Source organism: Rhamphochromis sp. 'chilingali', assembly GCF_963969265.1.
Source record: "Rhamphochromis sp. 'chilingali' genome assembly, chromosome: 9".
In the NCBI taxonomy this organism is placed as follows: Eukaryota; Metazoa; Chordata; class Actinopteri; order Cichliformes; family Cichlidae; genus Rhamphochromis; species Rhamphochromis sp. 'chilingali'.
Genome location: NC_137936.1, coordinates 7930026 through 7944146, shown reverse-complemented (window position 1 = coordinate 7944146; position 14121 = coordinate 7930026). Strand labels below are relative to the sequence as shown.

General features: G+C 43.1%; 1 protein-coding gene across 3 annotated transcripts in view; it reads right to left on the bottom strand.

The window, feature by feature from the left end:
- Positions 1-7749: 7749 nt before the first annotated feature.
- pdzrn3b (PDZ domain containing RING finger 3b) overlaps positions 7750-14121 on the bottom strand; it is a 101452-nt gene continuing 95080 nt past the window's right edge. For all 3 annotated transcript variants that reach the window (XM_080892732.1, XM_080892733.1, XM_080892734.1), the window contains 6 exons: positions 13040-13124; positions 11435-11533; positions 11282-11344; positions 11079-11180; positions 10774-10890; positions 7750-10413 (listed from right to left, as the gene is read on the bottom strand). In XM_080892732.1, coding sequence (XP_080748858.1) covers positions 8908-10413; positions 10774-10890; positions 11079-11180; positions 11282-11344; positions 11435-11533; positions 13040-13124 — 1972 coding nt within the window. In that variant the 3' untranslated portion in view covers positions 7750-8907. The remainder of the gene's footprint in view (positions 10414-10773; positions 10891-11078; positions 11181-11281; positions 11345-11434; positions 11534-13039; positions 13125-14121) is intronic.

Sequence of the window (14121 nt, the reverse complement as noted above, 5' to 3'; positions counted from 1 at the left end):
AATGTTAGTGGGTGGTAGAAGAAAAACACAAGTAGAGATTCTCTAACAAGTATGACTCAGGCAATGATCAAAAGCTCTGATTCCTTCCAAAGCCAAAACCTCACTGGCTGAGCCTGCAAACATCAGGCCCTGCTCAGGGGTGAGATGAGTCCTTCGGATCCAGTGGGTAATGTGGTGGACAGCTCGTCTTTCCCGTTCTTTCTCTTGATCCTTGCTCTTTTGCCGCCATCCTGTTGACCGAAGCCTATAATTTGGAATGTGTATAATGGATAAATTAGCTGTCAACCAATAAATCTGCAGAAAAGGGAGCCACAGAGGTTCATGCGATCTGACCCAGGAAACTGTGCGGAGAGAATAGTTTAGCGGCTGTGGGAGGACGGGCTGCAGTGAGTTACGGCTCTGCCGGGCCATAAACAAAACACAGGAAAAGGGGCCTTTGAAGCTAACAAGACCACGCAAGGGTCAAAAACGTACTCAGAGGAATTTAATGTGTCTTTAGTATTCAAAGAGTTGGCCCACATTTCGTATTCATTCAAAGGACAGAAGAGGAAAGGCTGTTAGATGGAAAGCAAAGATACATTTCACATTATAAAGCTCTCATTTGGCCAAAAGCTATAATACAGTGTTTCATTCTAAGTTCTGAATTTTTTCTTAAATGAAGAAATTATATTTCTAGGTTCATTGGCAACCCCTGATAGTAGATGTCACTTCTGAAAGTCAGTCCTGTTTCTGCCGGCCGTCTGTCTAATTAAAGAGAAGATTAGGTGGCACACCGGCTTTAGCAGACAGGGAACTTGCTGCCTTATTGCCCGTCCTGACCTTTTAGCAAAAGTGCAAAGAAATGACTTGAAGACAGAAGCAGGAGCAGCAGGCAGTGATGGTGCCACGGTGCAGCTGTATCAAACCCCGGTGAAGGTTTCTTAGAGTTAATTAAGAACCTTTCAAAATATTCTTCCTTCCCTCTTTGACTCAAACCATACAACTTACTTTTTATCTTTTCCTGTTTCTCTGCGAGTCTCTTGACAGCCCTGTCTTGCTGCTGGATTTTTATATAAGAATCCAGGGTTTTGCAAAATATTGCCTTCCATTCTCGTCAGCCTCTTTGACTTACTGTGTGAGTAAGTTAGTTTTCATTCCAAGCATGTAAAATTTATGGCTTTGAGTAATAGCAAGAGGATCTGTCACTCCTAAATCGTTACATATGAACACTTGTTAATATATTTGTTTTTGGTAACACATTGGGTTAGTGTTATCTTTCCACATCCACTCTTCGTGCTGAGAAAGGAGCATATTTCAACCCAAACCACAATGTTTTCCTAAAGCTAACCAAGTAAAGTAAGAATTTGTTGAGGATTTTATACTAAACTAACATAATTTATATGTACAGACTTGGATGAAATTCCTTTGTCTTCACTGATGAATGCCTGGAGTCTGGAACCCATGGACATCCCAAAATGCTCCGTTTTCCATCCCTTGAGATGACCTGCTAAGGCTATAGCCACCTTCAGTTGCTGCTTGTTTATGGGACTTTCTGCATTGATTTTTGTCTTCAGTAGCTGGAAAGCATGCTGTACTGGGTTGAGATCAGGCGTCTGATTTGGTCATTGAAGAAAACCCATTTGTTTGCCTTGAGAAACTCCAGGTTGCTTTTACAGATTGCTTTGAATCAATATCCATCTACACTGTGACGCTGTGGCTGATCTGTTCTGCAGCATTTGGCTGAATCTGAGCAGAGTATAACTCTGTATACATCAGAATTCATCCTTCGATCTGTGTCATCCAGTTCCATGCAGCCATACATGACCAGTCCATAATAGTTTATTAACACCATGTTTGACAGATCATGTGTTGGGCCGTAAGTTGTTCCTTTCCTTTTCTACACATTTTCCCATCATTCTGGTACAAGATGACCTTGGTTTCATCCCTCCAAAGTATTTTTTTCATGACTGGATGGATTTGGTTTTCTGGCTAGATCTGATCTTATTTCCTAATCTTGAGTGTAACCAGCAGTTTGCAACTTGTTGCTCTTTTTAAGAAAGTACAACATTGCTGATTTGGCCACTTCTAACATTTTTGCTGTCTCTTTAGTAGGTTTATATTTTATTGTCTTATATTTTCAGTCTCAATACAGAGACAATTCCTTAGGTTTTCGTATGTAAAATAACACAAATTCAACAATTTGAACCAACTCCAGATTTATTATCTGCCCAGTTTGCCACTGAATGATGAGGGAGCTGGTCTCACCTGACCATGGAACTGCTTCTCTGTCAATTATCCAGGTCCCTTTGAGCCTCTAAAAGTGGGGGACTGCGATTCTTACTGCAGTGCTTTTCAACAGAGGTGGGTGGATCAATAAAACAAATACAGATAGATAATAAAATATAGATATGCATAGATAGGTTTATACTTTTTGTATGAACTTTTAGACACATTCTTTTGAACAAAACGAACATTTTATGTCACTTTAATGTAAATTTATTTTTTAAAGTCACATAATAAGAGATAAACCAATGATTACACTGGGAATAGATGATGTTTCTTCCAAATTCCCTACAAATGTCATTAGCATGGAGAACAAAAAGTGCATGTGTGTGTGGGAGTGATGGGGCGACTCACCTCACAGCTAGAAAATCCCGGGTTCAAAGAGCAGTTTGTGGGTTTTCTCTGGGTGCTCCAGTTTGTTAGGTTAATTGGTGATTCTAAATTGGCCATCAGTGTGGTTGTGAGCGTAAATGTTTGCCTATTTGCGTTTCCCCTGCAATGGATCGGCAACCTCTCCAAGGCGTCTTATAATTCAGTTTAATGAACTCATTATGAATTAACTTCACGTCTATGTTTGTAGTTAATAAAATGTAGGTGTTACTGCTTTGTGAGCACACATTCTAACATCCGTTCCCATATTTCAGTTCAGTTCCATTCAGTTTTATTCATATAGCGCCAGATCACAACAACGCTGACCTCAAAGCACTTTATATTGTAAAGTAAAGACCCTACACCATTACAGAGAAAACACAAGAATCAGACAGCTCTCTATGGCCAAGCTCTTGGCAACAGTGGGAAGGAAAAACTCCCTTATAACCAGAGCCAGGCTCGGGGAGGGGGATGCATCTGCTGCCACCGGTTAGGGGTGAGGGGGGCAGGATACACTGTGGAAAAGAGCTCGAAATCAAACTGTCAGGTTCCTGGATGCTGTCTGAGCTCATATCCTGAGGAGGTAAATGACATACATCCTTGTGGATTTTATTATTCTTTTTATGTACCCGATCACTGTCCACCGTATGGAGAGTGATTCATCTCTCCTGACTGTCTCATACTGCATGATTTCACAGCAGATGCGTTGAAGTGATAAAATGCATTTAAAAGCAACGCACAAACACATGTCATTCGCAATTCCCCAGCTCACTCAGAAAAATTATGGTTATAGTTTTTACACAGAAAAAATCCACTCGTGTGTGTGTTCTTCTTATTTTTGGCTTCCGGGACCTGTCTAAAAAACTACATATGAGTTAATGGTAAAACAGGTCATTCCGTCAAAGTACATAGTAGCAATAACTAAAAAAGAACCCACATGAAACCATAAATCCACTTTTCTTAATATCTACCAGGGTTAGCGCGGTAATCTTAATGATCAGTCATGCAAGTCAAGGTCAGAACAATCGCTCTCAATACGGATGCCTACTTATTAATTTAAAAGAAAAGCACCAAAAAATTTTGCTGGGTTCCAGTTTCACATCTGCAGTACTTTTGGGGTTTTAGTTTTAAGTTTTATTGTGAAAAATCAAAGTCCCAGAGGGCACGATTCGACAATTGAGCGTTCCCTTTTTTCCACTGATGTTGAGACACAAACATGTGGTTCAGCGATTCTTCCTGTTTATCCAGCAGCTTGTTCTCTTTAATCCAACATGTGCAAACACAGTCTCAGCACATGCTGAACTCGCTGGAGCGATGCCGTGCCTCCGAGGATCGTCACACCGAGCAAAAAGATGGAAAAAGTTGGCCATGTTAATGTAGGTCAAGTACATGGTTTTTGTGTGTGTGTTCTTTTTTGGCAAGACGTGAATGAGATGAATTCTATTGTTATGTGTCAAATCTCATATAGAGGCAGTATCAGTCTGCTTGTAAATATTGGCAAGCTGAGGTGGAGTTTCCAGACTTATCGAGCAGGTATGACCATTTTCGTCTCCATAGTGAGACAGCATTGGGATCGGCAGCGCTCGCAGGAAGCAGAGGAGCCGCCTCCTTATCAGTTAATGGGTAAGTGCACCGGAATGTCGGCCTCTTCTCCATGCTGACATTTAAACTGATGAGTCCCTCAGTCCAAGCCAAACACTGGACTGTCAAACCATGTGGGGAGGGGAAGAGCAACACTTTCATCCCAACGATAATAAAAACACATGGAGGTAGCAAAACAGGTACGTGATCAGATAATCTCCAAGGAGTCTGTGATGCTGGTGGTGGGGCAACCCAGAATTGATGCTATATCTTATAGTTTGCCTTGCATGCCACATTGTTATCTCCTATTAAAAGAGTGTGCACGGAGATTTGTACCCAGACATAAATCAAGAGGCTTGGGTTCGGTCAAGCGTAAAGAGCTTGGAGTCATCAATTATACTCTACCAGACACAGAGGGAGAGGCTGAGCTTGCACCCCTCATTATCATAATCATCCCTCATAAGTGACTGAAGAATGGAGACGAGAGAGATTCATGAACTATCCAGACTGACTAATAATACAAACTGAAGACAGCACTGCCAGTTCATAAAGGAATTTTAAGTCAGTCTTTTTGTGATAGGCTACAGAAGGGAGGAACATGTACACCGATAAGGCACAGCATTATGACCGCCTGTCTGCCCGCCCCTTTTTGCTGCCAAAACAACCCTGTAGCTGGCCTCCAAGATGATAGCAGTAAATCCTGTAAGTTGTGAGAGGGGCCTCTATGGATTGGACTCATTCGTCCAGCCCATCCCATCCCACAGAGGCTCGACTTGATTGAGATCTGGGGAATATGGAGGCCAAGTCAACACCTCAGGGTGAACTATCCTGCTGAAAGAGGCCACAACCATCAGGGAGTACCAATGGTAAATAGACTTGTTCCTTTATACTGCTTTTCTACTGTTCTCGAGCATTTCATACAAGCTTCATTCGCCCAATCCCTCCAAGCAATTTTTCTATACCTGAAGTCCTCACACACATTGATGCCTCCAATGAATGCATCAGAGAGCAACTTGTAGTTCAGTATCTTGCCCAAGGATAGTTTGGCGCTACTTTGGAGCTGCCAAGAATTGAACCACCAACCTTTGGTCCTTGTCAAACTTGTTCAAATCCTCACGTCTGCACATTTTTCTTGCTTTTAACATGAGATTTGAGGACAAAATGTTCATTTGCTCCCCCATATATTCCCCCACCTCCACCAACAGGGGTCATGATGTAGAGATAATCGGTATCATTAGGTTGTATCAGTATCACCATGATGTGCATGTTTCTGTTAGCTTGACACACTGACTAAGCAGGGTTTGGCAGGACGTACTATGGGGTATATATGAAGTTTTGGAGCTTGACGAATATTTGATCCCCTAACAAAAAGAAGATATTACAACCTTTGTTTGCAGTTTTGAGCACTCTTTTATACATATTTGTTAAATCTCTTGGGACCAGCACAACAAGCTGAATGTTTGCATATCTAAACCCAAATGGAAGAAATTTCTTTAAGTTATTGTTTAGATGAAGTCTCCTCCAGCTGCTTTGACTGTGCCAGAGGTGTCATAGCTTTGGAAGAAACAGTGGCGAAAACACACATACTCAGTATTTTTTCTAAATCATGTAGTCTACGTTCATCAGACAAGACTGTATGTTTATTAGATACTTGCTGCACAAAACAGCTTACAACTGAATAAATATCTACATTTTAACAAAGCGAACAGAGTTCAAATGGCAGGAAAATGGGCTCTAGTATTCACTTTCAGACCCTACACAATAATTAATTGACCTGCTAAAGTAAAAATATCTACATATTGAATGTCCAAACCCTCAAATTGATCAGTCTTTAAATGGACTCATCTGTGAGTAAACACGTTAAATGCATGTTACTCCTGCCCTTGTTGTTGTCGTCTCATTAAAAAACAACGGTGCACTGAACAACTAAGGTGACGACAAAGTGGATCAGCAGAGGGTGAGCTGCTTTTGTCCTCGGTAACGAGGCGCTGAGCTGATAATTGAAGGATCATACGGGACTGAGGCGACAAGGTCTCTGTAACAGATGGTAGGAGTCCGGCGTCAGATAAATAAACCATCAGCCCAGCATGGGGACATCACCATAAGACAAAGCTTATTGCCAGCATTACAGACAGCGTGAAACGACCCATCAGATCTGAGCTACGAGCTGATGGACCACTTTTCTTTGGCTGAGGAAAAGATAATGGAGGGAAGCCACTGTGAGATATGTAGAAAAGGCTGTCAGTATGTAAATCTTTGTTGTCAACCTTGAGCCCCGTCAGACTTGGACAGCAGGGATCTCTACTGACTGGACTGTTTTATGTTAATGCCAGCCTGTCATGCTGTTGCCCTACTTGGGTTCTGATATGAAATGCAGACACAGCCAAAACACTTTTTGCCTCAGGACTTCTGCTATCATTACTACTGGCTGGCAGATGAATGGATGCTTCTGTGATACCAGTAAGACTTCATCCTAGATTGAAAAAAAAAAAAAGTATTCCAAGAGAGGGAGGGTGCCTTTGATACCACATGCTAAAATCAAAAACGTGTTACTCGAGATATTGAAACGGACTAAGCAGCACAGCAAAGAAATCTATTTAAAGTTGGATTTGAACTGAATGAAATTCAGCAGCGTTGCAGCCTGAGAGATCTGATGGATTATTAAGCTCTCCAGCCTAAATGCACTGCTGTGTGCCGTGAAGTTGAAATGTCTCTGATACTCTTTGTATAAACATCAAAATGCTATCACTATCATCGCTAATATCACAAGGAAAAATGTAAATTACAGTTACTGACTAACAGACGCATTGTTCACAAATCATTAACAACTTTAGTGAAATAGCTACTCAAGCTTTTAGGAGCAGATTTGTAGCAACATCACTCTGTACTGGTGAGAAATTAGGTTGGGCTGAGATGTTTTAAATAAAATAAAAGTCATGTGCTGTTTAAACAAACTATTGTAGCCTTTGTAGGTTACAGTCTCCAAACCAAAAAACTCAACTAAACAAAGAACAAACGTAGTGCTGCCAGTCAGACTTCTAGCCGATGCATGTGTGGTATAAATCTGAAAATCCTACGTGACTTCCTTTAACACGATTTTTGGAAAATGCAACCTCTGACCTCGACGTCACTGAGATTCAAACCTGTCTGAGATTTTTAGTAGACTGATCTATGGTAGGAATTTCAAAATCCTACATCACCTTTTGTTGAGTTATTGTTTTCGCAAACTTTGATCTCCACACCACCAACCTGTCCGCCCGTGTGGTGGGGTAACGACAATACCCCATCGGTAAAAACCTCAAAAACTAAAAAATAAATGAATAAAATTAACAAAACATTTCTTGTCAGAGTGTTTTTGCTATACGTTATTAATTAGTGGACCTTTTAATAAAGAATATCACCAAAACAAAAATTCTTTGCTTCCACAAAGAGAGCTGTGTAGAGAACTGGCTCTACACAGGAAAAAAAGAGGGGGAGACAAAAACGAGCATGAGGACGGGAACATCCAGGCTCTAGTTTGAGAAAAAAGATGCCTCGTTAATTTTTCCAAATGGTAACTTTTTATTGAAAGGCACCTGTAAGAGCCAGAAAGGGAGTAGCACGTACTGTTGTGTGGAAATGTCCCGTTTTCTTTCATGTCTTTGAACAAAAACACTTTCTGTGCATTTTCAAACTTGGTTCAAAAACCTTAATCGACATGAATACTTTGACTGGAGTCTTGCACCATCTACTTTGGTCCAACCTCCCCTTATTGAGTAAAAATACTTAAATGCTAAAATGCCAGAAGGAAATAAACAACATCTCTTATAAATGACAAAATTCTCACAAGTTTTCAAAGCTCGTCATATATAAAACAATAATTTATTATTTCTCTCATTTTACAAGACATCAAATTGGGTGGTTAACTAAAGATTTGCTTAAGCTGTTATTCTGACCAATACATGAAACCCTACCAAAGCAACTACAGTGTGTGCTTGAACAAACAGACATTTCAGTTTCAGCAACGTGAGAAATGTCTTTCTCTAAATATACGTACATACATGGTGATATCACGTTATGATGTTCTCTACATTATGTAACAGACGGTACATCGCTGGTGGCTTTAAACTTTGGGAGATCAGCACCATTCAAGGGAAAGCAAAACAACAAAGTGAATTTGATACAAAAGTTGGATTTTTTTTAATTTACAAAAAGTCCTTTTGAAAAGGTTAAGCGTTTCACCTCGCAGGAAAATATTGTTTTGGTAAAAGCATTACGTACACATTACAGCAAAAATACTGAAGAGATATATAGTACGAACAAAATAATGTAAAATAGTGTAAATGCTGGCTTTTTAATGTATGGCACACTGTCTTTACACACTTTCAAAACCTTCCAAAAAGTCAAATATTGTATTTGTGTTTCAAAAAAATCTTCAAAAAAGCAGGCACAAAGGTAGAAGAGATTATTGAATTATGCTTCCAAAATCTTCCTCATACACGGTCTCCTAATCCAACTCACTCGAGGTCCAACCGTTGTTTCAGGAGCCCTCTTTTCACTGCAGTGGGGAAAATGCTCACACAGAAAAGGTGTTTATTTCCTATTTACACGTGTTGCCACCTTGAACGAGGCAGGAATCTGTACCCCAGCTGTTAGAGTCCTATGTACAGACCATTACACTCAAGTCTCTTCTCCTCTAGCAGGCCTGAACAGGACTTAGACCGTAGTCACAGACAGGAGGGAGTTGTACACCCTCGTGCCATCTGGTGACTTGGTACCATGGGTGAGAAGTTCTTGAATGGTCATCCAGTTGTCAAATATTTTCTTATTCCTCTTTTTCATCATCTTTTTGTGGCTGAGTTCGATGATGTTCGGCTCCTTTTTGTCCTCCAGGGTGGCCTGCTCCTTCAGACAGTCGGCTCGGCTCTGCTTCATGAACTCGCGGCGCTGCCTCTGCTCCTTGGCACGCACCGCGTGCTGCTTCCTCTCTTCCTTGCTCCAGTAGCGGCCCATCTTCAGCTCGCTTATGGCGTCGTCATCTGTGGTCATACCGCTGCGCTCCTCGTGAATCCGGAGGGCGCGTTCCCTCAGCAGCTTGTCCCGGACGGGCCTCTTGGTGATGTAACGTGTGCCGTCGCTGCGGATCTTCACCTTCCACTCCATCTTAGGCTCCAGGTCGCTGGGGGTAATGGGATCCCGACACATGCTGACCAGGCTCATCTGGCTCTGAGCGTACTCTACGGCTGACTTCTGCTGGATCAGCTGCATGTAGCTCTGGTAGTGCTGGGCATGGGCGGGGATGTGAGCGTGCTTGTAAGGTGAGTGCGGCTGAGAGAAGCCTCGCCCGCTCTTACTAGACTCTCCGGGCTTTCTCTCTTTGCCCTCTGCCTGCAGTGCTCCATCTGGATCCTTGGATGAGCTTCTGCTCCGGCTCGGGCTGCAAGCTTCCTGCACAGGAGACAGGAGGGGCTTCAGCATCCTGCCGCTGGAGCCCGACGGCCCAGCTTGGTTTTCTGCTACTCTACGGAGTGAATTATCTGGAGACAGTTCCAGAGTCAGAGGGGTGCTGCGGCAGCTCTCACCAGTGTTATAGGCACTGGAGCTGTCCTTGTCAGACTTCTCTGGCAGCTCCGTGATGTCTGACAGCTCGTGGCGGCGAGCATCTATGCTAGTGTTATAGTTGCGGAAGCCGCTGTTGTGCAGCATCCAGGATTCACGGCACTGCTCCCTCAGCTGCTGCATCTTGTGGGCGCGGACGATGTTCAGGCACTCCAGCTCTATGGTGCGCAGCTCTTCATTGAGCATCTCAAGCTCCTTGTCCACACCCTCCTGGTCCTGACCCACCGCTCCACCGCCCTGCCCATAGAGGCCCTGGGCTCCACTGCTCCTCATCTGGCACTTGAGCTCCAGGAGTTCCCTGAAGCGCTCGCACTCGTCAACCGGAATGCCCAGGAAGTCGGCGTCGGCGTAGTCGACCGACATGAACGACTCGCTGCTGAAGGGCAGGTCGGTGCTACCGAGCGTGTCCTGGCTGTAGGTCAGCTTTCTGCAGCTGCCCAGCGTGTTGGAGGCCGTGGTCTGGTCATCGCCGAGGTTCTCCTGCTCAGAGCTCTCGTCGTTTCGCGTGCTCTCGTCCGTGCGGCCGACGCCGCTGTCCTTCTCGTGATGGTTAGAGAGCAGCGTGGCTGTATCTGTGGTGCCCCCATCCTCCTCGTGCTTCTTCTAAACAAAACAAGCAAACAGCCCGCACAGGGGGAAGAAATAAGCGTAACTGTTTCACAACTGTTTTTCACATTTGGACAAATATGTGCAAAACTGTTAATATCACATCTGCTTTAATTATGAGCATTCACTGCACTTTTAGTCACAAATGGACGAATAACAAAGGCTGTGTCGCTGAGCCTGAGGTTCTCCATAACAAAGACAATTTCTGTTAATGGAAAAAAACAGTTGGAAACCGCGGAGCATCTGTTCACCTCGCCAGAACGGGCTCGGCCGACATAATCTATTGATGGACATATGTGTTAGTGGAGATTGATTGTGCGTGCTCACGCTCTTCACGCTGCGCACATGTGCGCGTACCTGCTGCAGCATGCTGGCAGTGAACTGCATGGCCTGATGGTGCTGCTGCTCCAGCATATCCATGTGGAGGTCATCCAGGAAGTCGTTCCTGTCATCATCCATCCAGCCCTCATCCAGCTGAGACGCGGCGGAGAGAAGAGACGCCTCATTAGATGCAAAGTTTTACACACACACACAAAAAAGACCATCTGCTATTCAAAGTCCAAGTGCTGTTTTCAGATTTGAATCAATTTGATGTGAAATCACATTTGGTTCCAAACTAAAACCTTTATTGAGTTGACACCAATAACAGTTTGTGAAATTACCTGGATCTCTGGCCTGGCCACCAGCAGGGAGATGTTCTGGTTGCTCTCACTGGTTAGCAGTGCCACGGCATCCTCTCGATTTTGGATCTCAACACCATTGATCTTATTGACACAGAAAGAGCCATTTAAATAAAAAAAAGCTGTTTTTGTTCACTGTCATGATATGAGATCACAGAAACATGCACACACACACGAAATCATACCTGTATGATTTTGTCACCTTCTCTAATTCTGCCATCTTTTGCTGCAATGCTGTTTGGATCAATCTAAAGAGAGCACACATTACATTTGTGAGTTAAAGTGAGCGTTATTGACGCCGACAGGCAAAGAAATCGCTGTCCGCCTGCGCCACATACCTCACTAATGTAGATCCCAGCCTCATCCTCATCGTCAGTCCTGTAACAGATAGTCAGGCCGAGCTTGTCTTGAATGTTGTCTCTGTACAAATCCACCTCCTGGAAGGACACATGCACAGATTAATAACCTACATAGCTGGAATTATTTTGGCCCATAGAGCAGAGAAACACTGTATTTATACGTCTGTGTCCCAGGACTATCTAAATGGGATCAAAACTGGGACACCAGAGAAGGAGTGATCCATCAATCTCTGTAATGAATCTTTCAGCTGGAGGCAGCAAGGCCACAGGCTCCTGACAAAGCCCTCTGACAGAATGAGAGATGATGCAGTGGACTGCAGTTGCGGAGAGTGCCATTTTTCACTTGTCAACACGTGTAATCTCACAGATACAGATAAAGATATGAGCAGCGCTCGTTTTTGGGGGCAGAGGGCAGATTCTGAAAGGGGTTAGCACTCTAAAAAACTCGCAGCTAAAAAATGGAGACCATCTTTGAGGAAAAACCTCTGGAAAACACCAAGAATTAGATGACTATTCTTATTCAGTAAATATGATGCTATAGTGAGGTATGGTAAGCAGGGGTGATCCTCGTGAATGGCTGAAACCGACACTAGAAGTTTAGATTGTTGCTTCTAGCTGTTTGTAGCAGTCTTTCTTCTGGATTTATTAAATACCTGCAGCTTCTGCAGAGGTTTCTTCCTGTTTAAAGGGAGTTTTTCCTTCCCAATGTTGCCAAGCGCAACATAGTGGGTCGTATGACTGTTGGGGTCTTCATCTTACGATACAAAGTGCTTCGAGGTGACTGTTGCTGTGATTTAGTGCTAAATAAAACTGAACTGAATCACAGGGATACCTATAGGATTCATTAATTTGGATTATATTATACAGGATTCATAACACTGACTGTGTGAATCTATTATTTTAACTAGCAAAAAAACAACTAAACAAAACAATAAATATGATTTGGGAAGAAAAGTAAAGTAAACAAAAAAGCTTCTGGTATTAATATAAACAAATTAGCGGTCAACCTGTCGGATTTGATTTAATCGCTAATTTGCTGTTGTGTGAATTTAAACATTATGAAGCAGAGTCATTCTTCAAGAGCACCTCCACAGATATTATTAATATCAGGCAGGTGGTCCCTGAGGTTTAATAAGAGGGGGAGCGAGGGTTGGCAGAGGTCAACGAAGGTGCACGATGGAGGTTTGATCGTGGCCTCTTCCAGCCTCTGTTAGCATCGTCAGATTCATCACCGCAGCCCTATTATCTTGTGCCATCTAATTATCCGCTCGGCCTCATCTCCACTGCGTAGGAGCAGAGGAAGACTTATTAGGCCCTGTCACTAATAAGTAATGATGTCACCGTTGTGCATCTGCTGGAACAAACCAGCAACTCGATTCCTGTCTGGCATGCATCTCAGTGTCTCCGCATAGGGAGACTGCTCCATCAATAAGTGCAATATATCAGGGCTTGGGGTCGCTAACAAGGCCATTGGAGCGGAGACGCCGAGACGACCTCAGGTCTGCTTATGGAGCAATAATGCACTTCTGCCCAAAAGTAGAGCTTCATTGAGTGGACGACTAAGAACGGAGATGGTGTTTTTACCTCATATTCCAGCTCCTCCCGCTCTATGTCCTGCTGTATACCCTCAAGGAAATCAGGGTCAAAGTACACGTGCCCAGGAGGATGCCTGAGGAAAGGAAAAAAAGAGAATACGATAAATTGGAAAAGAGTGGAAGTCAAATTGAACACACACATTAGAAAAGGAAACAAGAAGTAGTGACGCGTTTGTCAATCTGGATTTAATTTTGCCCCAGAGTTGGAAAATTAAATGGAGAAGTAGTGGGAAAGTAATAAGAATTCAATGAAGAAATCACTCTTGAATCAGATTCATTGAAACTGCAGCCTGAAGCTAATCACAAATTAACGCCGTGTTATTAATTTGTCTCGGAAATCAATTAAATCGCTATTATTCATTAAAGGGCGACTCCTGCTGCCACAGAGTGGAAAGTATAGCCAGGCTCCAGGGCTCACACACACACACGGAGTCAGAAACAAAAGATGCATTTTGAGAATGTGCAAATGAGCACGGCCATCATTTTAATGTGGCTGCGTGCCCCGGAGGAGCTGTTATCTCCCGTGAGTGACAGGGACATTTTCCCTTCAAACTTCCACACTGGTGTTACACGATCGCAGCGGTGCATTCTGCAGAGCAAGATAAGCTCTTTCAATTAGCATTTGAGGTAAAACGTTGGACGGTGACCAAAACTGGCATGACCTTTCCAACACTGCCGAGTTCTAACAACAAAGATTTCGACACTCTTCTCCATTTGGCAAAAGGAATTTCTGAACAAGCAAGTTGTGAAAAAGGCGTGAGGGGTCTTTAGCAACTGAGGGTGAGTGTGCTTAACTGCAGCTGGCCTTGCTTTAAACTAAGGAAACAGGAGAAGCTTAAGAAGCTTTTAAGAAGATGAAGAAACGTGGTCCAGAAAGGCTGGCGACACATAAAGGCTTATGAGACCCTTTCAAATGTGTCCTTTTTTAAAACCACTGGTAGACGGTTTAATTAACCACCTCAAATTTGAGATTAGTTTAATGTGTAACTTGAACACTTTGAATCGGTGACAGGGGAAGAGATTGTTAGCAACACAGTTTCATTGACATGTACAGTTATTTAATGTTCAAAT